We start from the raw sequence: 25,079 nt of genomic DNA, 5'->3' as shown, positions 1-25,079 counted from the left end.
AGACACTACAAAGAGATAGTCAACATGGCCCAAATTGTAACTGTATTAAAACTGTGATGCACTTCGGTGATAACTGCCTGTGCCGGGCAGAAATGATACTCATGAACATTCAGTCCTTTGGTTCACATGTAGTTTTATCTCAACTTTCTCGGGATTATCAGCTAAGAGTTTTGAAACAGGGGGACAGTAAAGGGTGGTCTCAAAATGTGATTAGACAGACTGTCAAGCTCATGCACACACAAACACACACACTCACAGCGATTCTGGCCTGATGCAGGACTTGCAGACAAACAGCCAGATGGGGTATAAACAGAGTCTGGAGTCGTGTGGATAGTGTTGCCATCAGCCTGCAGGGTAAAGAAAGATGTCCTGTGCTGACATTTGAATGTACAGACTCACGAGGGATAGATAGTTTGCTTGCACATTTAGAGGTCTAATTGACCACATTTACTGTTGGCTTTATGTATAGGTTGTTTGAGGTGAGACAGACTACAAAGCCGGAAGTGGACGCCCAGAAGTGAACCACAGATGGATGGTTTACTAGTCAAAAACTTTCGGCCAATTGTTTTTCAACCTTGTAGCAACTAAAGTTTATGTAGCATACATCATTTTGCTTTCACTGAAACTGGATATTGAAAATAAAAATCTATTTCTTTTTTTGTATGCCAGTTGTTTCAATCACAGTTGTGACAGATGGATAGTTCAGCAGATGACAGCTTGCATCAGAGTATCAACAAGGCAATGACAGGGCAGAAGACAGATTACGTTTCTGCGTTGCTCCATCATGTTCAAGCTTGGTGAAGAATGGATGCAGCTAACCATCACTGCCGCAGGATTAGGAAAACCCCTTATGGATCCGTTTTTTCTAAGCTGGAATCTATGTGAACATTATCTATGGATGCCCTGTGTGGATGGATGATGATAGAATAGGTTTGGAGAAATGTCCTAAGACAGATTGGCAGCTGATTGATTGATGTGTTGTTTTTCCAGTGCATTGACCTCAGTGACTCGATGAAATTTACTTCTCGTGGTGACATTGTTCGAGTTCATCTATATTCACTTTATCCCCACTTTTGGGGATTGAGAACATTGTTGGCATTCAGTGTTTCACCATTTCTTCATTATCTGAACCTGACTGACATAATCATTTGCCTTGCTAGCCTAATGATCACCAGCTTAGCAACAGCACTCATAGACGCTCTGCTGTTTTATAAAAGCATTCGAGTTATTGATAGGGTCCCTGATGTAGAAAGGGACAGCTGGGTGGGGAGTTGATGTTCACACTCATTTCTGAATTCAAATTTGCTCTCAGTGTAAGAGTAATTGCTTTGTGTGATTCATAGCAGCATCATGCATTTGGCTGACATGAGTAAAATGCATGTGTTTGGCCTAACTTAATTCAGCAGTGTGTTGTAACCTGAGGATTTGCACTGCTCATTTCTCCAAGCGCTTGTCCTTGGTTATTTACTGCTGCTTGCTGGGCTTGTTGGCGATGACGAAGCAGACGTTTGTGAGGCTTTTACTTTTCTTTTTTTTCTTGCCTGAGTATTTATTGGTCTGAATGCATAACAAAAATGTACATCTTAGACGTTACACATTCATAATGATTTAAATCCTCATTTATTTTTCACCTTCTTTTTTGCTATCTTTGATACTGTGGTTCCCCTTTTTCTGCCATACTGATCTTTGGGAGGTGGTAGAAGGATAATAAAATCATACAATCGTGTGTCTTAATTCTTAATTCATAGATATTTCTTACTCACTGTGGCTGGTTTGACTTGTGATGGCTCTAGAAGCACATTTGCTGTCAAAATTCAGTTAAAAACCCCTGACATAAAAATTTGTTCAAAACGGTTTATTTTTCTATCCACTTTGGGGGAAATAAGTTGAAACACTTGCTTATCATATCCATAGTTTCTAGTCTTCTGATTAATGTAGGTTACCTGTACCGAGTGTATGCAGCCTCTGGCCAAAGGGCTGCAATAGGCTCAAGCTTCCCTGCAACAAATAAACTCCATCACCAACACTCCTTTTCACTCAGCTTTTGGTTTCCTGGGGAAAAGAGACTAAGAGTGACTTCTTTCACATGACATTAAAGCATTTTTCTCATTATTTGCATAAAGTACTGATTAAGTACTGATTTGTACTAGTTTTGTACAGTTTGTCCTCCTGCAATCCCTCTGTAATCAAGAGTTTCCCAAAACGTATTGAGCTTTAACTCCCTGTCCTCAGACACGAAGCTCGGGAGGAATGTGGCTCGAACCTTCCTGGATTACTACAAACTCAACAACCTCATCAAGGACAACAGACCAACTCACATTCAAAGGTTAAACAGCATGACATCAAGGATGAATGAATATCAAATGGAATCTATGTTTAAGTATCCTCTTGTTTTAACATATTGCTGATTGTCTGTCTGTCCTGCTATGTTCTGATCTTTAAGCCAACATCTCAGTCATTCATGTTGATGTGTTTATGTCTCCAGCACTGAGGTGGTGTCCAAGACAGGCCACAGCAATGCTGGAAAGGACACTGGTGTTGGGAGAGGCACAGCGGACAGAACAAAGGAGCAAAACCCGAGTGTCAGAAACTAGACAGTCAGACCGACACATACTGAGCATGTATAAAATGCAGAGCACTGTGGCAGGAGAATCCTTCACACTTCATTGCATTTATAAGCTCCACATCTCCCTGGCTATAAAGACTTATTTGCACTGATTTGTAACACTGGGATGACTGGCACTAGCAGCACTAAATTCAAAATAGGTTTCCTCCTGGGTTATTTGGTTACTAGAAAATGTGCACTATTGAAGCTGGAAACAGACTAGATCCTTCATTTAAATTCAGTATGAGGTATTCATTTGGCAGCTTTTTGTTGTAAAAAAAAATGCATGCACTGTAATAGACTTTTTATGCCATTTTATGACTTCACTGGACAGTTTTATTATTTTTGTTGCTAATATAATAAGTAATTAAATGCTTACACACTGAATCCTTCTGATGTACTTGCTGTTGTGTAACAATACTGGGGATTTTCACAGATATGCACAACATATGCAGAACATCTGAATATGTATGTTAAGCTGAATGTTTGTAGTGTTTATGTAAATCTCTATATGGTCATATAGGTTTGAGCTCTTTTTATGTTGCTTACTGCATGCACTTCAACACGTTAACGGTAGATGTAAGGACACTTTACCATGTAAATCTAGGTTGAAATTTTAAGATGCTGGCGTTACGTGTAGGCTACTGGTATTATGTGAGCAAAAACGCACGAGCGAGGGGCAGAACTTTGATTTGCTATTCTTTGGTCACGTGGTTCCACATCCGCTCGGAGAATGTTGCTGTTTGGCAGCTATGACAACGAACTTTGAATGTTTGATGGATGGCCACAATGAAGAAGAAGATTTCCTCTCCCAAAAAGCATGAAAGGTCTCTGAAATGTACCGTGTTCCTGGACATTCAGGCAGTAAGTCCGCCAATTCTTGTCAGTTTGGTACAAAATTCCGAAATCGACTTGGTGCTACAGCTTTGTTAACGGAAGTTAGCTAGCAAGTTTACATCTTCCTCTCTCAGCAGTTCCACAAATAACCAGTTAGCTAACTAGCTGTAGCTAACTGTTGTCGCTTAACTTTAGCAGTCTTGCTGAGTGAGTGCCAGTATTGATGATAGGAGCTCGCCAGAAAGCGTTATTCTACTCTGAAATAATATCATACTACAATATTGTCTATGCTGTAATATCTAAGATTCCATTTAAATCGTTCGAGGTTGTAAATAAGACATGCCGCCAAGGTTTCTTAACCAAGTAGTTATTTAAAAATAACTTCGAGTGTATATTTGTTCGAGTGACCGCTTTCAAAAGATTTAAAATGCTGAGGTAATGATAAATGATCTGAAATACCATATTCTGTGGCTACAATTTGATGTCTAATTGTTCAAATTCCACTAAATAACTTCATTTCTGTGCTGTGAATTTATTTATTTTTCTAATTATGTTATTGAATTATATAATACTGGAAGTCTTACAGATGGGGAAGTTTGTACACCTATGACTTTTTTTAATAAACTTTAATTTTACTTGCTTGTGTAACAGTATGTTCAACACGTTTTAATAACAGTTACATTTAGATATTTTTAAACTGCTTGTTTGTAGGATATGCAGTAATATTCTGTGTAATTTCTTCTTTTTTCATGATCAGCAACGTGATAAATTAGTTCACAAGATGCTGTCTGTACATCATCATGGACAAATTCCACGAATTCTGGAGTATCCACTCAAATGCAAATAATTTAAAAACATCCGTTTTTCCGCCAATGAAATTGGTGGATATTGCAGAGGATGAAAAACAATATAATTTCGCAATTATCAGAAAAACGTTAGATTCTTACTGTCGCATCTGACAAAACATCCACGGCCTCTGAAGGAATTTTCAGTTTTATTGGGTGTTTTCTAATATTTAGCAGAAAACTAATCCAAAAGCCCTCAGATGACACAAGCTAAATGCATTTTATGAAGAAATGGAAATAGATTGTTTGTTTATAATGTTGGATCTTAGCATATTGTAAGCAGCAATTTGCTTTCAAATCCTTTTCACCACAAGTTATGGCCACAATGTGTGCATGTTTTTGAAATGGGAGGAATAAATGAATGCTTAAGGTACATGCTTAGAGCTTTATTGCTTGAAATTAAAAAAAAAAAAAAGTCCAGCAATGAAGCATTAAAGTAGCCAGATACCTGACTTGTTATACTCTGCGCAGGTTACGTGCCCAGGAGTGCTTCTACACAAGAAGAGTGATATCTACCTCAGTGTGTGCATCATGGGCCAGTACAGGAAGACCCAGTGTTTGTCCCCTGTGTTCCCATTAAAGTTCCAACACAAAATGGTTTTTGTCAAGGTGAGAATCATACGCTTTATTGGAGTAATAAAGGGCGTGACCCTGTCTGGGACACACAATTGACATCTGTCTCTGGCTGTTTCGTTCAGACTCAGCATCAGAGGCAGTAAAACGTTTGCTGGTTTGACCTCACAACTCTTGCAGGATCATAACATTTATTGACTGTACTTTTATCTACTTTGGAACGGGGAAAGTTCTTTGCCTTTTGAGTTTTGTTCTCAGTTGCAAACACATTACCTTGGGTCTGTCTACATCTATTATATGGTCGCCGGTATTGACAATAAGGCCGCAGTGCAGATTTTTTAATTAATTCATAAGATTGTAAACAACTTTCCAGTTTGATGCTACCAGCCTTCCTCTAGATAAAAGGGAACACTTTTTTCAGTAGGCAGAAAAGAATAGTTGGATACTCGCAGCCTGATCTTGTCATAAGTATTGATTAATTTTGTCTTTACTCTCTCTGTTTTACCAGACTTTCTCTGGCGTTGTTGACCCTGCTGATGTTGCTGACCTCCTTGAAGGTAAATGGCCATCTGGGATTTGCTTTCTCATCTCTTAGGCCCGAATGCTCTTCTTTGCAAGCTTATAGGCTATTAGCTGGGATAGTGATCATCAGCTCACAGTCTGTTTATACTTTCTTTCCTCATAGCTGACACAACATCTTTTGAGCTGATTCAGTTGGTCCCTCCAGGTATGCTTTCTGATGATGCCATATGGGCATATTAAGTCCACACAGTATCCAGTTATTACACTGAGAAAGCAGGATCTTTAACTTAGATTGTATGTGTGTGTGTTCATTTTTTTTTTACTGTCCGTGTATGATTCTCAGAGGGTGAGACCCTAGCCACGATGGAGGAGTGCAGCAGAGATTTCCTGTACCCTGGTCCCAGATTGAGTACCAGAGAAGGAGGCGCAGAGAGAGAAATACTGATGAAAAGATCCTCTACATTCCCCGTAAGCTGTTTTCAATTTATGCCCTTTATTTTTTCCTAATCCTCTTTCTAAAACTTGGACATATCCAGCTTTCTGTGTGTCAGTGCAAGAGTTGAAAAGTTATTTGCTGAGTGGGAACAATAGTCACATTTTTCAGTGGACTTTCTGCTGCTTAAAGCAAAATGGTAATGCGACTTTTATCATTTTTCTGCTGATCACGTGATTGGTCATTGAGAAAAGGAATACTCAGTCAGATATGGATTTACCCTAATCTGATACGAGAAAGTGATTTGATAAAAACATTTTATTCACTGGAATGTCATCCCATGAACAGATGTGTCATGTTAACCCCATAGTGCACACCTTCCACTTTGGTTTTCCTTTTATTCCTCAGTGACAGATATCATCAGCTTTGGACCTCCAAAGATAACTGGGCAACATCTGCCCAGTGTCAGAAATTTACCTTGATGAAATTTGCATGGAATGTTGTGTTAGTCACTGTAACATAAAAAGAAAAACATACTGTACCCAAACAAGGCAGATGGAAGCCAAAGGAGCAAAACATGTGGAATTGAGAAAAAAAAAGAAGCAAATCTGGTTGGGTTGTGGCAGCAGAAGCTGTCTGTATGATGTGTCCTCCAGCTCACACCGTGACTGAGCCAACGCAGCATGGAGAGAAATATTGGAATAATTGCAGCTCGTGGGTGAGCAGCAAACCTGCAGACATGATAAGCTGCACACTGTCGTCAATGCTGTTGTCATTTAATCAGTCCATCAGCTTTTAAAACCTACTTTACATTAATGTTGCGCTTTGTGTCTGTGTTGCATTTCACAGTTGCATCCAACTACTATTCAGCAGTTATTGCCATCATACACACATCAGACAAGATGTTGAAGCCGAGTTCATTAGATGCCTGTCGCACAGTGTGGCTGCGGCGACTTTATAAGCTGGCTAATATGCCACAGTGTCTGGCTGCCCTTAGACAAACGGTTTTTCTTCAGAGAAGACAGCGTTTCCTTATGCAGCTTTGGACCGTCTTAGATGTACAGAGAAAAAAGATGAGAACTGCTTTTGTCTTCTCAGTCGTTGCATGTCTCATCTGTTTTCCTTTTTTACCATCTCTTTCTCTCTCTAACTCCCTCTGCTTTCGCACCTTCATCTCCACGAGTGCAGGTTGCTTTTCTATCCTTCCCCTTGTCCTCCGAGGCCCCAACTGGCATATTTGAATGTCTTTAAACACCGTTCTCTTCACTGCTGCTGTTATGCGTTTGTGTTTGAAGCCTACGTAGCAATTTAGATGTCTCTCTCCAAATATCATATTATTTAAGCATCAATGGAGCCTTTCTCTTTTCTGCAATTTATTTATTTATTTTTTCAACTCGGGCATAGATTGAAGATTTCTGGTTGTAAATTGGTGTTCCACGCAGAGCTTTTATCTGTCCTTTTGTCTTCATCTCCCTGTTAAAGGTTTTTTGCTTGCTCTATCGTCCCTCTCCCTCCAGGGAATCTCCCCCAAAGTGGAGTTTGCAACGACATCGGTCATAGAGGAGAGCGATGGGAGAGACAGCTGGGCTGCTTCGCCTGTAAGTGTGTCGTTTTAATGCGTCACGCACACATACACTCTGTTTCTTTTACATCAAATGCGCTGCATGTTTGTTTGCTCGTGGTCTGAATATATGGACTTTGAGCAAGCTACACCACTGTGAAAGTGTTGACCGCAGCTACAGCATTGAAGATTGATCTCAAGAGGGCTTTAATGAGTAGTATCGCTCGCCATCACATTTTTCTGTTTTAACCATACATACCCACCCTCTATTGTTGCCATGGCTACTGCATATCGCCAGTGTTTCAAGGGTGTTTGTTCTCTCCTTGTGAATGCATTTATGGGCAGGCAGATAGTGATGCTGAGACTTCTGTCACGTGCGTCAGAGTTTTAACACGACGTGGTCGTGTTTTATACCATCTATATGGGCGTTGGGTCACCTGTATCTCTGCAACCCATCTTTGCAGCTTTAAATTTACATCCATTTACAACGTTTCATTCTGTTCTGAATTTCTTCATCTGTTTTTCACTACTTTTCATTGTATAGACAATCCAAAGTTTTCTCTCGTAACAAATAAAAATACAAAGCAATTTTATGACATTACCAGGGCAATGCAAAGTTGTGATGGAGATTATGCTGTTGGTTGTTGTACCCTTCTTTTTTTTTCATTTTAACCTTGCATATATTTGTTCTGTTTCACCTCATATTGTTTCAGCAAAAAAAGACTACAATTGTGGACTGAAAAAGAGTTAAAAAAATATATAAATAAATAAAAAAAAGAGTTCAATTAAAATCTTTCACAATCGGCTTGCAACATATGATCCATCACCCAGTGGCTGGCATGTTGTGCCAAACACAATACCGTGTATTTCCCAGGTGCAGTAACCTGAGCTTAGCTATTTGTTTAAATGGGATGTCACTGACAGCGAAGCAGATTGTCAGTGTGTTCTGCAGTGGCCCCTCAGGGGGATGTCGAGATCAGAGCACCGCTGTGGCTGTCAGAATGTAGGATTTCTCCATTTTCTCTCTCCTAATGGCTCCTCAGCATAGGCACTTCCCTGACTACATGTCCACCGAGCTGACAAGCCGTGTTGTATGCTAACAGCGCTTTAGGAGGATGGCGACTTCCACAAAGCTCTGAAACTGTACTGATCAGTATAGGCTCACTCCTTAACACGTTTCTTAACTCTTTCTTTGGCCTTTTGCTTGCACTGTTATTTTTTATTTTTTGTAAATCCAATATAAATTCCAAAAATTTATCCATTTTCAGCTGCATTGTCTTGATAATGACATCGCCGGTATGTCAGTCAGGGAGTACCAGAGTTCACGTGTTTGACTGAAATCTTTGGTGGTCCTCTGGCTTATTTTTCCTCTAAATATTTGGGGTTGTCTGAAGTTACGGCAAATAGAAATATCTGCCTATGTTGGCTCGGTCGCTGGATGGTGCGTGGTGCTTCCAGGATCGGAGCAAAACTAAATAAGTAAACAAACACCAGGTCTTTTTCTAAGATTTGTCTGAGTAGCCTCAGACTTTAAAAACCTCGCTTTAAAGCCAACACCAGCATGCATGTCCTGCATGTCTTTTTGTCTTTTGATGTTTTTCAACTCGCCCCATATTGTAGTCACTGGGAACATTTCAGTTTCATCTAATTGTTGGCGTTCTGAAGCGTTCAGCTCGAAGCAGCCTCACAAAGCCCCCCCAGCATGTGGACTATTAGCCTTGTTGTTTATCACACAAACCCATTGGTGGAAATCTCAGCTAATCACATTATTCAAGCCCTCGCTTCTCTGCCAGTGACAGAAGAAAAAAGACTCGCCCTCAGTGTCCATCCACTAGTGATGAGGCGATAGAAGAGCTGAGGGAAGCCAGAGATGATGGGGGATTTGGAAAAGGGGGCATACTGGTCTTAATTCCACTATATCTGATTATCGTCAAATGGCAGCTTTGATGATGATTTATTCATCATTTAGTTTCTCTTAAAAATAGTTTTAATGTGGTGTGATTTCCCTAATTAGCATTTAGATTATCTTTGTTTTACAGCCAGGCAAAGCCTCTTTATCATATTAGACTGGAGATGGCCATCGAATGCAATTAACATTTTATCTTAACTTATTTATCCCCGCTTGGCATTACCTGCAGGAAGTGGGATATTGCATGGGAGAATGATGTTAGTGGCCATTAGAGTTATTGAAGTAATTCTGCCGAGGTTGTCTCCATGGCAGTGCAGACTGTGAGGGCCGTTGTTGTTATAACACTTAAGTGGAATCATTTAGCTAATGGTTTAATGGTTTTGTCCAGCGAGAGAAAGTCTGTGTCAAGAGCGAGAGCAACTGTCTTAATGGATAAAATGGATGTCGCTTTGTAAAGGAACAATCTGTGCTCTACGGAGAAATTTGATCTCCTCAAACGTGTCACCTTAAAATTAAAATATGAGAGTAGCTGAGCGTGTTACAGCAGCATTTTTCTCTCCGTTGTTCTGTTCTTGCACCCCAGACCTGCTGTCTCTCTCCAGTGAGGCCATCTTTAACCCCATCTAGGCAAAGTTCAACAAAAAGGCCTTCACCAACCAGTGGGCATGTTTCCAAAGCAGATATTGCCAGAAAAGGTGGGAAGGAAAAACCTCATTCTGAGGCTGGAATCACCAACTCTGTGCCGTCATCGGCATCCAGACACGCTCTCTCATCCCCATCCGGCTGCAGTCCAGAAAAAACTAACAAGAAGGAAAGAAAACACAATGCGACCAGAGTTTCTGCGGACGCCGGCTACCAACAGCCCACGGTTTCCTCAAGAACACGAGCCCTGTCCCCGTACACGCACCGTAAGATGTGCCAGCTCTCTGAGGACGCCAGGCAAAGACTCAGCCATCTCCAGCTCGGGCCTCACCACTTTAGGAAGGAAACCGAGAGCCAGCAGCCCTTCTTGGTGAGTAACATTAGATTTGTTCCCCCGAGCTGAAGACAACTGACAACATAATTGCGTGATGGTTTGTTTAATGCCAACAATACACGTGTTCAGTGCACAGGGGTTACAAGATTAATACGGTCCTGAGTTGATGTAGTTCAAACCACAGTGGGAGCCTCCCAAAATTGGCCTTAATCATTCGAGCAGATTAAGCGGAGTGGTGTTAATCTTTTACTTGAGCTGTTAATGCATATTGACGTCATGAAAGTGTTTCATCTATATGTGCAGGGAATATAGTCAATTATCCTCACGGAGGGACTTGTGCACGCTTTAATAGCACACACGTTATATTTAGACCCAAACTGGATTATTTGTTAAAACGTTAATCATGGCCTTAGCGCTGCTACCGGAGATTTACATATGAAAGGGGGTGATTTTGTGATTACACAGCCTTGGGCTGGGGGGGACTCTAAAGTCGATGGACAGGAAGGACAGCCTCTCCCTGCAGCTGCTCCCCACTGCATTTCTGCGTCTTCGTTTACACCAAATCTAATCCTGAATTATGAGTATCAGAATCCACCTAAATGCTGTAAATAGAAGATACGATCTGCTCCTGCGTTTGGTTTGTCACACGTGAAAGGAACTTGCTTGAATACAATGGGTGTTTCATTAAAGACATGAGCATGCTTTTCTGCCTCTGCATTTCCTGGGGGGATCTTCTTTGTATAATTAACCCCATTAATTGAGAGTCAAGCTGCAATTAACAAATAGACACTTAATGAAGTAGTTTAGCCCCATGGTGAATGCATTATCAATCGAGTTTCGGTGCTTCAAACCTTGTTTGTTTGTAGAGAAAAACACATTCCTATAAATAATCCAAATTATGTTGGTAGCCGCAGGTTTTTTTTCTCTTTGTTTTCTTTAAGCCTTGTTGTGATCTTCTTGGGGAAATAACTCGGGGCTGTGATGACATACAAATGGCTTGAAAATGCTTTTATTTTATGTAGCATAAACTGAGAGAAATGTGTGATTATTGTACTTTGATGTTAATTTACACAGTTCTTGTTGGAAGTTGGTCATTTGTGGGATTGATTAAAGGATTCTGTTGAGATGTCAAGAGAAAAATATGCTGTACATGTTTGTTACCATGTCAATAAAATCATTCCGAGTGGGCTGATTTTTACAGTCACTTTACGGTAACTTTGCTCTGTTGTGTGTTGTTCCAGGTCTCTTGTTGCAGTAATGTATCTGGGATGGGAACACCTTACTCCTCGGCACTAAACGGCAGCATACATCAACGCTCCTTCAGCTTCACTGCTGGTCACGCAGGTCGGCCTCGAGTTCTCACTAAAACAAATACATGCGCTATTGCACATGTAGTCTCACGAACTGGTTTCCTGAGTAGCAAAAAAAGCAGGTAGTCTTATGAGAGAGAGCAATGGTATCTACTTTCTGATCTCATGTCTCCAAAAACATCTTAATGAAAAACACTCTGCCACAAATTGATACGTCCACCCTGGGTTTGTTGAGTTCATTAGAGGCTGTAGCTCTGGCTGATCAAAAGGTTTCCGTTTTCGCACATTCGTACACTTTAACTACATTTAAGAAACATACAGGATTTCATTTTTAAAAGAAGTATAGTAGACGTTCTACTCTGCCTTGTTCAGTTTCACAAAAAAATCTTCTTTGTCCATATGTAGACTCTTCTCTCCGTGGAAGTTACAGACCAAGAACAGCCAGAGTAAGTCTGATTATTATTATCTCTTAAACTGTCACATGCACGGAGCTACTTATGATGCAACAAAACAAGACTGCAGTAGAGAAATATGTTGCAATGTGAAGATTGCTTTTACCGGGTCTCTTTAAGCAAGTAACAAGTAACGAGCTGTTCAGACGTGAAATAGAAAACTTCCTGTAAGAGAAAGCCCTATATTCACATGTCTGATCAGAAAAAAAAACTGCGACTTTTCCAGGTGGGATCATCCTCAGCGAGGGTCCAGTTGTTCCCAGAGACACCAACCAGGCATGAACCCCAGATCAAAAGCCCTGTGAGAGGTTCTGCCTCAGCTCAGTCCAGCCTGAATGTATCAGACTCCAGAAGTCATAAGAATGTCAGCAACACTTCCCTGAGAGACAGGTAAAACTCTTCTTCTGGCAGGATTTCGAATTCAATCATACCTTGTTCAATATAACACGAATAGATGTGATCGCTTCAGTTTTAGAAAATCCCATTCACCAAAGTGCAGCCGCATACTAACAATGTTCCACCACACAACCGCACCCCTCGGAAAATAAGTCGTGTAATATGCCTCGCTCATTCTAAAGACCTCATTAATGAGCAGAAAAAGTGCCGAGCAAGTTGCATCTATTTGCGGTCTGTTTGTGTTCATACTTCAGAAGTGGGCGAAGGTTCGTATGTGTTGAAGTTGAGGTCAGAATCTAAACGGTGGAAAGAACGCTCGTTTGCTGATGAATTTCTTTAGCCGTAACAAACACTCTCACGATCACATCTCGTGTTCTCGCTCTCGCGCCAAAACAGCAGTGAACATAATCCTCTTGTTTTTAGCTTTTTTTTTTTTTTTTGTAGCATTCGCCCTAATTTGATCCATCCGTGTAAATCATTTTTGTTTGCTCGAAAGATCCTAAAAACAGAAGAGGCACCCGCACAAGTTCCCGATTACCGTGTAAAGAAAATATATGGAAATCCCCCCGAGGTGTTAGTCATACGCTGCCGCTTCTTTGCATGTCCGTGTGTGTTCGTACCCATCTAATCTTTAATTTTAATCACACTCGATGGGCAGGATGAATTCCCCTTCACTTTTTAAATTACAGAAGCTGATGTCTTGTCATGTTTGTTCATTACTGCGGGAGAAGGCAGTGAGAAGGGAAAACAAAGAGGAAAATGGTATTGATTTGAGTTTCATCTTGAGACTGATGCATTTGACCTGATGCACGCTTTAATATGTTCAGAGAGACCTTGTCATCGATCACAACAGCTGTGAGTTGAACACGCCGATGGGGCCGATGTTCCGTTCTGTTTGTTTGTTTGTGCATCCCTGTCCCCCCTCTCTGCTCAGTCCATAAGTAAACATTAAAATCAATGGACATTCTTAAACTGAAAAGTAAATTGCAGGAAATGAATGATACTTTCCTCACAATTGGAAACACGACAGGATTTGTGAGGTGGGAGATTAGAGTTGGCCTCTGTAGATTCCCTTTGACAGGGAGAGGGGCACGTCTTTCCATGAATCTTTAATCTGTGATGAAAATGACAGATGCCAGTGGCAGAGTTTGCCCCTTAAGCCTCCGAGTCTCAGTCTATTCATGTCTCTGGGTGATTTGTCCTTGATGACTTTTTGAAGCAGGTTTATCTGATTACAGGTGAAAAGCTTCTGTTCCTACACTGCCTGCCAGGACGGGACACAAGTCAATCTGTCAGTCATCACACCTCCACTACCAACAAATAGACGTGGATGAAAAGAAATAGTGGAATTCATTTTGCTCAGTTCATTCTGCCTCACTGCGATGAAGCCCAATTACTCGTCCAGCTCGCTCGCGTTTGGGCTCTTTTCGGTTTACTTCGTAAAAGCAAAGTTTAAACGTTGAGAAGCCAAACGAAGATAGTTTAGATTGAAGCGGTAGTTAAGTTAACTTTGTCTTTGAAATATTTTACATCTCAACTGTGTGTCAGCTTGGGATCCTCCCTTGTGTCTTATGTTTGGTTACAGCACAGACTAGTGGACAAAATCAGCACATCATGTACACGTCGTGCGTTTCCCAATCCTGGTGCCTCTTTTATGTAAAAGTCCTTCGATTTACAGCTGAAGATCATTCCCGACTGTCTGGTTACATCTGTTCATATAGGATACTCGGCACTAACACCCTGCTAACGCGGCAAGAATTCAATCGGTAACTTTGGCACTTGTGCTTTATAAATCCTTAACTAACTTACGTTGACGTAATCCAACGTCACACCAGTAGCACAAATGTCGGTAGAGTCAGAAACAGGCATGTAACAAGAGAGAGAAGCAACATTACAGAGTTTTTTCACATGCTCTGTATTAGTTTGTGTAATATCTTTCTATCCCTCATGAGTACTTTAAACACTTCCCCTTGACTTTTGCCAAATGTGATGGATGCTTTTTAGTGTTGAGAGAACACTTAAAACGATTCAGTCACTGAAATCATGTTTAAGACACAAAAATTACTTGTACAAGAATAAGAAATAGGGATGAGTTTGGGGAATACAAAGGTGTAACAAACACAGAAGATATACACTGTTTTTTGTACTTGCACCATTGATTTTTGCCAATCCAAGTTGCTGAAGGTGTTTGTAACTAGATTTGTCAAAATCTAGCTGAAAAAAGGTTTGTCTCATGCTCTTCAGACTTCAGCTTCATCCATCCTACTGGGAGGAGATCCATAGCCGAGTCCAGAGGATTCTTCAGACACACAGAACCACCTGGGACCACTGAGTGAGCTTCTACCTTTAACCCACTCAAATGACTAAAAAGTGATGGAAGCTCCCAAGACTAATTTTTCCCTGTTGAACCAGTGACAATCATCCAGTGTTTTGCCTTAATATTGTACAAGCCCAAAGAGACGGCAGCAGAAGAACCCTAAAGAAAAAAGGATGAAAACATCTTGAAGATTTTATCTCTTTGATTCAAACCAGCTCACACGCGTGTCTGAAATGATCTCCCATTTAAAATGATCGAGATTTCAACCTCTCTTGCACATGCGGAGCTATGCAAGCCATTCATGCTCTTTAAAAAGGCAGGAAATTTGCAGGGGTTATGTTCAAAGGCGGCTGTAGCAGCGCTTTCCTCCCACCCATCAGCTCGGATGCGTTTTTAGAAATGCCCCGATAGTGAAACCAAACTGAGACGATGTCTAATTTTTCTAAAGCTGTGTGAAATTGGTTTGGTTATTTGAAGGGAAAAAAAAAAAAGGGAAGATTTTGTCTGTGTGGGAAGGAGACGTAGTAGATGTAAGCTGCAGCTGTTAAAAAGCTCATCTCTTGTAACACAAAAGAGAGGCAAGGTAGCCAAGAGCCACCGTTGGGAGCCTGAGGAGAACAAACGTAATCCTGAATGAAAGAGCAGGCGAAAAACAAAGAGAAATAAAGACGGTTTCACGGAAACATCATTATTGTGAATCGGTGAGGAGGTCAGTTGTTTAATCTATGCGATAGTATTTCATGCTGCCATCTGAGCTTTCATCACTGCTAATAAACTGAGGTGCATCTGTGTTGTGAGCTCTCGTCACAGCCACATTCACACCAATTCATTCTTAATTATGCTAAATTTGAAGGATGTATTCTGCTTTACAAGATGGAAGTACTGTTAACCATCTTTTCACTGTTTCTCTGGTCTAATTAATGTCACAACTAAGTCATTTTAATACTGATGTTTCTGATCAGAGGCAGACGAGAGCGTCGGTCAGTAAGCTCACAGTTTATGGTGTTAGCCGCGGCTCGTGCTTAGGAGCAGGAACCTTCAGGTTCAACTCCGTGTTTTCAGCGTCGGAAAGCTTGTTCACGTCCGACTGGATTGCATCAACATGGCAACTTGCTACTGCAGCTTGAAGTATAAAACAGAGACCAATTGCTCAAAAGCCTGTTCCTGCCGACTTTAAAAGCAACTATAATGGTCAATTTTCTGATTTAAATCATCTTAGGTTTCCTTCTGTTTTCTGAGGGCAAATGAGTGTAAAGGCAAAATGTTCACACTCATAACCACTTTCCCTCTATAAACTCTTTTAAAATCAATTTAAAAAACTTTTAATATTTTAGAGCCGTCATGGAAAATCAACCTGGACCATTAAGCGCGCTTAATGGTTTCAATTGTTTGTTACTTTGTGCAAAGAGCATTTAGAGAATCTGCCTCCGAAACAGGTTATTAGTTTTAGAAAACATAATCATAAAGTGTCAGATCTATTCGAGCTTTTGTGATGCTTGTGAGCAGAAATATGGACGTATTCATTCCAATCCTTGGAATTCTTTTCCCCTCGTGCCGGCTTTCCTTCAGCAGCTGGTTGCTCTCAAACTGCCATATTAGTTTCATTTGTAAGAAATATGCAGATCCATGATTGTGATAGGCAATCTGATGCCAAATCCATCTGTATTATATGAACATGCACAGAAGCAGAAACCAGTGTCGACACCATTTAGCCAGATTGACAGTAGTTAGTTTAAGCCAGGCGACCTACAGAAACCCTGAATCTGTTGAACCCGCTTCTTAATACTGGCCCCAGGAAATATAATCCAACCAGAAGGTTTATCCTTTATGACCGGCTTGCTTCACTGTTCATTCCCTTTTTCCTTCTTAATTATAGACTGCACTTCTTTAAATGCCCTGTAAACCATCCCAACACCTGCTGCTTTTACGTCAGATTAAGAATCATTACAAACAATCAGAAAGGAGATTTTTAATGGTAATATGATGCCATGTTGCCGTTTGGAAATTACAAGTTCATTTGAATTAAAAAAGTTTCCGTTGTAAATACAGTCACTTTATGGTCAGTTAATCTTAAGAAATTAAGGGTCTTAAATGATGAGGATTCAAGCTTCATGTAACTGTGTTTAATTGTCAAAATATGTATTTATGGTCTCGTCTTTGACATCGCAACCTGTGTCGAAGAACTGAATATCAGTATGTATGAAAATCCTGTGACAGTCGGTGTTCATCACATCAAGTCTTCAGATTTTTCTTCTTCTGGAATTGATTCTTCTTCTTGTTCCTCCTGCCCGCTCCCTGGGCTGCTTTCTCCGTCATAATGTGCTGGTACCTCTTTTTGTTTTGGCTGGAAAGAGAAGAGAACGTGTCATTTCAAGTTTGAGCTTTTCAAAGCAAAAAGACCTGGCAAATTAAAACGTGACGTCCAATATCTGCTCGATGCGTCTTATTTCACATTTTATTGTCCACTAGATTCATTGGGAGGCTACCTCATTGACAAACAAAATTTGTGAAGAATTTGGTCCAATGCGTCTGCTCAAACAAACGCTTTACGGATGCTTTAAACAGCAGCTGAGGCTCCGTGAAGACCGCTGTAGTGTTGAACGTACACAAGAAGTCGGGAATGTGGTTGAGATTTCCATTTACACACGTCACCGCTCCAGAACATTTCAGGACTGCCGTCCGTGTGAAAACAGCTGTTATTTATTTAAAGAGGAAAAGGAGAATAGGGCAGAAACTCCATGTCCTCAGCAGAGTACAGATGGGCGAGGAGATGGCGCCATTAGAAGGGCAGAAACTCCGTCAGTCGAATCGAGGACGTGACTCGTAATTAAGTGACCAACGGCGCCACAGAGAGTCTCAAATGTGTCTCGACAGATGTTGACGCAGAACTTTAAACCCTGCTAACTTCTTCAGCATCTAAATGAAGAGGTCTCAGTGTAAAAAAAAAAAAAAACGACCAACAGAAGCAGAGAATTGAAATAAAAACATCCCAGAGTCAGAGAGAGCACACGTGTGAGCAGGCTGTTTGCTCACTAGCTGCTTTCGACTTGCTTTGTGTGTATATATATATATTTTTGTATAATGGTTTGTATTGTTTTACATGTCCCACAAAAGATGGATTAAAGTCTAGAGGAATTTTTTTTCTCAACACTGTTTATTTGCTTCGCGTACGTTCACTCATTTTCTCCACGACTTTAATTACTGCCATTTGTTCATGAATAAACCAATATGTTTTAAACAAAAACTCTTAAATGTTCAGTGTCATTAGCAATCTAATGTGTTGGGTTTAGTTTTCTCTTCTTGGCATTGTCACATTGTTTTCAGAGAGACACTTTCTACATCTAATCATCGGTTAGTTTGTCAGTAGTGGTCTATAATCTTACTATTTATTCGTAGATGTTGAAACTAGTTTTTCATTTGATGCGGTGCCAGCGAGGTTGTGTGTGGAGGATTTTAAATGGGCTTTGACCAACACGGTTCCCAAATTGACATGAATTGTTCAGTGGAAAATAACAGTGACATGGAGACTATACTCCACTTACTGTCTGAAGTTAGCATCAGCCAGGAGCTCCTCCACCATGGTTCTCTTCCTCTCCTTCTTGGGAATACGGGAATGATAGAAGTCGACCGGGCTGTCCACCACTGTGCCAACCTGTAACAAAACCATCACCCTTAAATAATCTGAACGTGTATGAAGCATTTCTGAGTTTGTAGAAGACATTTAAAGAGACATAACGCACCTGGAAATATTTGGGAAAGCCATCTCTGTCGTTCTTCTTGTAGAATCTCTTGGGATCCAGGGAGCCTCTCATCTTTAGGACGTGCAGGTCTTCTTTCAGCTCCTGAGAAATCTCCGGGGCCTTCATATTGAACCACCCATCTCCTGTGGTTTTCTCCCTCTCTGCCTGAAGAAGAGAAAAAGAAAAGACTTGGATCACAAGCGGCTACCGTAAAGCTACCGTTGTGATGACAACAGATGGTAACGGATGAAAATCAAACGATTCCTTTGTGGAGCTTACTCTGTGTTTCAGCTTTAAGGCTTGTTTCGATTCACTGTACGGAGGCACCGCGTCCTTCTTCTCAAAATCTGGTCCAATCACGCTCTTCTTCATCGCCTGTGGACGGGAACGAAAAAACTCCGTGATCACTCCACAGCTCAGAGATTAAAAAGGTCAAAGTAAAAAAAGAAATGATGGAAGAGAACCTACAAACACCACCTGAATAACTATGAAGTTCATTATTCATTCCGCACCTCAGATCACCTTCAGAGAGGAAAAAATAAATCAATCAATCACTTATTTACCTCATCTTGGATCTTCTTTTCCTTTAGTTTTTTCAGTGAACTGGAGACAGGTTTTGATTTGCTGCCATCGAAACTGATGTATAAACCCCCGAGCTCCTTCACTCTGATGCCGGGGTCAATGCGGCTGGACAACTCTTTTCTGAAATTAATAGGCACAGAGAAAATTCCTCAGCAGCAGCGGCCACGTCTCATTTCTCACCTCTAATGATGCGTTTGAAGCGTGTGGCTCCACCAGCCGCATGCAGTCATTCATTGAGTTGCAATTCTGTAAGGAAGGAATCCCGTGGAATGATCAAAACCCCCTAACAAGTTGCTACTAACAAGTCTCATCTGTGTATATAAAGGCTGATATGTCACAGAACTTCACCTCAATGAGCCACCATCAACACCGGCACTGCGCTGGATTTCCAGTCGGACGCACTGTCCGATTACAGCTTATGAAGCACCAAATAAGCAACAATGCAAAGCTAAAAAAAAAAAAAAAATAGTCCCCGATGAATGCTTTATTTCCTGCTACTAAGATTATATAGGACCTGAAGTGCCAAGCAATTTTACAACCACGTTTAACCTCGGCCAAATACAGGCCAAGGAAGATTTATTAGGAACCAAATAAACATATTGTTGGTTTTGGTCTTAGCATGTATCCTACTTTGTCTTATTTAGGCCTTGTGTTGTCTCTGTGTGTGAAAATGGGGTTTAAGCTTAAAACTACTGTAATCTGATTTCATATCTAGAAAAATAAATAAATAAATAAAAAGACATAAACAGGGATGGACTTGACTTGGCTTGGGAATACATGTGTTTGTATGTGCCACGAAAATTAGATGAGCAGTCCATCACCACGTTCTCAAATCAGGATCGAGTCAACGGTTAGTTCCGCTTTGCATCCAGGCTTGAAAGAATTATCTTGCATTTCTTTTGGCAAAAAAGGTAAATTCTTGAATTCCTGCATTTACCAAGTTTTGCCCATTGAAATTGCTTTGATATGCTGATTTACAAGGGGCAAATGATGATGATATACATGTGTGATGGATGAAAAGCTGCGAGAGGGAGCCGATCCTCCTTTGGTGTGGACTCGTTCACGTGCACCAAAACGCTGTGCAACACACGGAAGGTGAGAGAAAAAGCTACTTTAAAAAAAATCAGCCCATGTTGCACATTTTTCTCCATTTACGATTATATGCCAGAACTAGTGGGGAAAAAATAAATAAAGGTTCAAATGTGGAAGATACTGAATCAGTTCACATAATATCAAAAAATAATTTCCTATGTTCATTAACATGGTAATGCTGATCAAATGCAAAGAGGTGGATGAGCAGAAGTGAGGCGCTGGGAAAATCTACCGCACACACTTTGGCTTGTAGGAAGTTGAACTAAAGTATTCCGGAAACACCACAAACATGAGAAACCACATTACGTGTTTCCAGCCGGGAAAGAATCGCTCCACCCGACTGCAGTCGCTGCCAACCAGAGGACCACTGAGCAAGCAAGGATTTGCATCGATATTTAAGTCTTCGATTCAGGGCTTTGTGATAATGCTGCGCACTTTGGAGCCGATTTACAACGCTCCACATCAGAGATGTTTTAATGCCACAGTGATCCCCAACTCTCTAGAAGATGGCAAATCCTGGAATCATTTAAGAAAGCGGGTGGGATAGCTCTGACGTGTCACAGCAACACAGAATCTTATGTCACCGTTACTTTTCCACAGATGACTGGCAGACAGTCCAAACAGAGCAGTGAAGGTGCGATTACATTGCTCACTGCAAATCACTCCTTTATCTTTTTGGTTTGTGATTCAGACTATGCTGACATATGTAGGCCTACCATTCAACGCTGGGAAATATGTTGTCCAATGTAAAGTTCCCGCTAGGATATCAGAAGTAGAATAAATATGTAAAATAATGCATTAATAACAGCCCTCTGAATCCTAACTGAATCGTGAGCTGCTTACAAGATTTTCATCCTGAAACTACCATCTACAATACTTACAGATGAGAGTTTCGACTTGAGAACAGGACTTTTGCGTCTTCGTCGTCATCCTCATCCACAAACTCTTCATCCTCCTCCTCCTCCTTCTCTTCTTCAGCCCTTTCATTCAGGGCCTCCTCTTCTTGCCCCTCTCTGTAGTAAAGCTCGTCAGCATCTTGTCCAGGCCGTGGGTCGATCATAAACAGTCCTTGAACTGAAGCCCCCGCTGCCTCTGACCTGTCGGAGGGCTCCCCTCCCTCCTCCACCCCGTTCTTAAGATCTTCCTCATCAGAAGCTTCCCGCTCCTCCTCATCAGAATCCTCCTCATCACTGCTGTCCAGCAGGCTGATAATTTTTCGGTTCTGGACGACGACATCTTTAGGTTGCTGCTCAGGGTCGGAGTCGACTGTGACCTTGTGCTGTTGGCGTAATGTTACCTGGATGGGCTCAGCCTGGACCGCAGCCGTGTCAGCCACCTGCTGAACCTCCATTTTTAACGAGCAGACTTCCATTTTCTCCCCCGCATCAAGCTGAAGTTCCACATCTTCATCCAGAGGCTTGTCTGCCTGCGACGGGTCGGCAGCTTCCTGCTTCTCCTCTGAGGCCTTCTCACATATTGTTACTGTAACCGACGGGCAAGGCCCCGGCAGCTCGGACGGTGGGATTGTTTCCTGCATCACTTCCATCTCTGAGGCATCTTCGTCGTTATTTTCAGCAGATGGCTCCTCCTGCTGGTCTTTGCCGGTCACTGCGGGCTCGCCGAGGGCCTCTTCCGAGGGGCCGACTTGGGAGATTTTTTCTGAGACCTCAGTTATCTCACTGTCTAACTTTTGTGTGTCTGCGTCACTGGAAGCGAGACCAGTAATACATATACCTTCCATTTCTTCAGATGCTTGGGTCTCACATTCCTCCAGCAGAGTGCAGTCAGCATCCTCTGCGATGACTGTGCTTTCCAACTTTGAGTCATTTAATGAATTGTCTTCTTCAGCCGATTCTCCAGCATTTTCTTCAACAACCGCACAGTCCTTGGCTGAGCGCCTGGAGGCCCCCCGGCTGCTGGTCCCCGAGCCTGTGCGGCTGCTGCAGGGAGTTCCTCTGCCCCGTATGGAGCTGGGGCTGCCCACTGGGGAATGCACATCCCTCACCTCAGAATCTGAATCCACGGCTTTAGGAGCTGCTGAGCTTGACCTAGTCCTTCTACCAGTGGTTAAACTGTAAGCGGATCCAGACTCAAACCCCTCAGAGTCACAAGATGGAGGCTCACTGGCATTTAAGATGGCTCCTGTCTTCCCTCTTGTCACCCTTGTCCGTCGCCCTGTCTGGGCAGAAGACTGAGAGCTCTCTGAAAGCTCATCCAGGCGCATGGGGATAGGCTTTATTTGCCTTCTGGATCTCCGTCTCAACGCGCTGGAGGCGCAGCTCTCGGCCTCTGAGATCTCAGAGTCCTCAGTTTGTGGTTTGGCAGTCGACCTGGTTCGAACACTTTTCCTCTGGCTTCTTGTAACTCTCTGAGATCCGGACATCACAGAGCCGCAGGGCTCGCTCTCCGGTGCCACGTCGGCTTCGACATCCCCCGCCTCGGCCTGAGATTTGTCAGAACTTTCAGGAGCTGCCTTCTTTCTTGTGCTCCGACGGCTACCGCAGCCAGGTTTCGTCACAGATACCGAAGAGGAGCACGACTCCACTTCGGATGTCTCATCATCGGCCTGACTTCCTGCGCGGGGCTGTCTCGTTCTCCTTCTGATGCGGGTCAGCGGTGGCTCAGGTTCAGACGCCGCAGAGCAACAGGACTCCAGGTCTGACATGTCTGCTTCGTGGATGGAGCCCACTGGCGTGGAGGGCTGCTCTGGGCTGTGGAGCCTGGAAGCTCTGGTGCATCTTTTCTTTGTGGAGTTGAGGGGAGAGGCTGGATGCCCTTCTTCACTCTCGAGCTTGCTGAGAAGCACGCGAGCGTGCCGCTGAGGGCTCTCTCCTTGTCTAGCAGCGTTTCTGGTTCTTCGACCAGTGAATGGAGTGGCCTGCGTAGAGGAAGAAAGATGGTTAACAGTAAAGTAGATTAACAGAAGTCTGTCCTGGACTCTTTTCTTTTTGTTTGTTTGTTTGTTTATGTAAACATACACAACCAACAGGACTCTTTCCTGCACCACTACCCAGCTTGTAGCTTTCAGTATTTGTTCCTGCTGCTGCTTCCCAGACGCACGGCTATATTTATGGCATAAAAAGCAGGGAAGTAACACCTTGTTCCCGAGGCCCTGTTCTTTTCTGCTTAAGTAAACAAAAATCTGCTTGTAAACTGTCCGCTGAAACTGCTAAAACAAGACTAACGTGAGCTGGTCGTCTTGATTTACCCCAAATGTTTTGTTTTCCAGCGACTTGTGTCATAACATCGACACTGTTACAAACTCATGGGGAGTAGTGCCGCTGCAGTGTGCCCACGTGAGGCTTCGGCAGACCCACACCGCAGCTATTTGACACGTGACAGCCTTCATCCAGCACGGATTAGATCTTAAAAGCCCCTCTGAACGTTTCCAGCTTTAAAAATGTGCCTCAGTAAACCGTACCTGGACATCTGGCGGCTGCTCCGAGTTTGTTTTAGCTGGCGAGCTCACGCGCACCCCTCTCCTGGTGGCCACCATCTTGCATGCGAGCTTTTTTTTCTATCCCTTCCGGTTTGATGCCCAGGCCCTACTAATCGATACAAGGAGAGGAAGCACAGGCCGAGCAGACGATCGCTGTGACTCTTGTCTTTACTTAACCCCCCCACCCCCCCCCCCCAGATTTTGTTTTTTGTTTATTTGTGGATTCTGTGGCCTTCGACACCTCGTGACTCAAAAAGGAACAATTATACCAGTGGCGGCTCCTCCATAGGGGCGATTTGTGCGACGCACTACCAAACACGGAGTTTTTTTTTTTTTTTTAATCTAGTTACTAAAGTGGGACTGATCTACTGTGGGCAAACTGGTTGTATATGTCATTGTCCAATCAGATTAAGGTCGCGCCTGGTGTTGCTACGCCCATTTTGTGCGATTTCTGTCAGGGTCGAATTTGCACCAGGAAGCTCCCATTGACATGAATGGGAGCTCGTTTTTTTTCAAAAATCCTGCTCCCAATGCATTTTCTATGAGGGTTTATGTGCTCGCACAAACGACGCACAACGTGCTTTCGTCATATGTCTGTTGCGCGGGACCAGAGAGTCTCTATTATGAGGAGAGGGAAAACTGGCGGCTATTTCCGGGTGGTACTGCACTCTAGGGGCGCCAACGAAGCAGTGCAGAGCACGCCGAACTCTATGGTGGTACTATGAAATCCACCTTAGATGCAGCCATTGCTTTTGATAGAATTTTTTATATTTTTTCATTTTAATTTTCCTAAAGGCAGGATAAATTATCCTTTCAAACGGCACTTGGTTTGATTTTTTAGACTCCCTAGATTTGATTCTGTAAAAGGGCTGTGGCGGGACCACGAACTTTCTACTTGTTGTTGTAACATTGTGGTTTTCAATAAAGAAAGAAAAAAAAAAACATTCTATGAAGAAGATGGCGAGTGTCGAGTGCAACAATACGGTAGTATTTCTGACAGAAGTACCCTTTAGTCGTCGTACTAATGCGGAGAAGGAAGTTTGGAAGAATTTTGCAGGATTTTCGGGCTCGCCTTGCGGGGCAAAGATGAAACCCAGGGCTCCACCAACCCTGCTATTTTTCCAGGTAGTATTTGATGTAGCTAAATAACTTAACCTTTTGTGCTCAATCATTGACTTGTAATGATTTAAATCTTTTATATAATGTTGACAATGATAGCAGAATGTATAATGACACATTCATTGTTAATGGTATTTAAAAAAAAGAGAGAAATCTCACATAAGTAAGCTGCACTTAACCATGTTTGACAACTGGTTATGCTTTTCTAAGTCATATTTTCCAAAACTTCGATAAACACTTGACTTGGATTTATATGCTGTCATTTTAATAACATTCTTTAGAATGAAAATTGAATGAATCTTATCATTAAGAGGTTATGTGTTTACTTATTTCATAGAATCCTGGAACAATATGAGGAAAATAAATAAATA

At 42.1% G+C, this 25,079-nt stretch overlaps 3 protein-coding genes across 5 annotated transcripts in view; 2 read left to right on the top strand and 1 right to left on the bottom strand.

Moving 5' to 3' along the window:
- Positions 1–2,610, top strand: part of agbl4 (AGBL carboxypeptidase 4) — a 305,045-nt gene extending 302,435 nt beyond the window's left edge. For all 3 annotated transcript variants that reach the window (XM_075485313.1, XM_075485311.1, XM_075485312.1), the window contains 2 exons: positions 2,233–2,326; positions 2,486–2,610. In XM_075485313.1, the coding sequence (XP_075341428.1) occupies positions 2,233–2,326; positions 2,486–2,594 (203 nt within the window). In that variant the 3' untranslated portion in view covers positions 2,595–2,610. The remainder of the gene's footprint in view (positions 1–2,232; positions 2,327–2,485) is intronic.
- A 773-nt stretch (positions 2,611–3,383) lies between these two features.
- spata6 (spermatogenesis associated 6) lies at positions 3,384–17,936 on the top strand. The gene is made up of 11 exons (XM_075485321.1): positions 3,384–3,469; positions 4,759–4,896; positions 5,369–5,417; positions 5,546–5,587; positions 5,726–5,850; positions 7,333–7,413; positions 9,869–10,297; positions 11,503–11,605; positions 11,977–12,017; positions 12,250–12,413; positions 14,664–17,936. The coding sequence occupies exons 1-11, from the start codon at positions 3,386–3,388 to the stop codon at positions 14,749–14,751; spliced, it is 1,344 nt and encodes a 447-aa protein (XP_075341436.1). The 5' UTR covers positions 3,384–3,385; the 3' UTR covers positions 14,752–17,936.
- Positions 16,691–23,729, bottom strand: dnttip2 (deoxynucleotidyltransferase, terminal, interacting protein 2). Its single transcript, XM_075485310.1, has 7 exons — positions 23,572–23,729; positions 21,032–23,028; positions 19,040–19,178; positions 18,756–18,851; positions 18,477–18,641; positions 18,279–18,388; positions 16,691–17,080 (listed from the first exon to the last, which is right to left on the bottom strand). The coding sequence occupies exons 1-7, from the start codon at positions 23,644–23,646 to the stop codon at positions 16,969–16,971; spliced, it is 2,694 nt and encodes an 897-aa protein (XP_075341425.1). The 5' UTR covers positions 23,647–23,729; the 3' UTR covers positions 16,691–16,968.
- Positions 23,730–25,079: the final 1,350 nt, after the last annotated feature.

The sequence above is a fragment of the Odontesthes bonariensis genome, chromosome 15 (assembly GCF_027942865.1).
Source record: "Odontesthes bonariensis isolate fOdoBon6 chromosome 15, fOdoBon6.hap1, whole genome shotgun sequence".
Classification (NCBI taxonomy): Eukaryota; Metazoa; Chordata; class Actinopteri; order Atheriniformes; family Atherinopsidae; genus Odontesthes; species Odontesthes bonariensis.
The sequence above is the reverse complement of the archived record's forward strand: the minus strand, read 5'-3'. Positions and strand labels throughout refer to the sequence as shown.

Excerpts from the sequence above, each read along its gene's own strand:
- dnttip2 (XM_075485310.1), bottom strand. The coding sequence starts at position 23,646 with ATGGTGGCCACCAGGAGAGGGGTGCGCGTGAGCTCGCCAGCTAAAACA. Across the intron at positions 18,389-18,476 it reads GCTTTCCCAAATATTTCCAG|GTTGGCACAGTGGTGGACAG; the intron begins GTGCGTTATGTC and ends GTTTTGTTACAG. Across the intron at positions 17,081-18,278 it reads GCTGATGCTAACTTCAGACA|CCAAAACAAAAAGAGGTACC; the intron begins GTAAGTGGAGTA and ends TTCTCTTTCCAG.
- spata6 (XM_075485321.1), top strand. The coding sequence starts at position 3,386 with ATGGCCACAATGAAGAAGAAGATTTCCTCTCCCAAAAAGCATGAAAGG. Across the intron at positions 5,588-5,725 it reads GATTCAGTTGGTCCCTCCAG|AGGGTGAGACCCTAGCCACG; the intron begins GTATGCTTTCTG and ends TATGATTCTCAG. Across the intron at positions 5,851-7,332 it reads AAAGATCCTCTACATTCCCC|GGAATCTCCCCCAAAGTGGA; the intron begins GTAAGCTGTTTT and ends CTCTCCCTCCAG.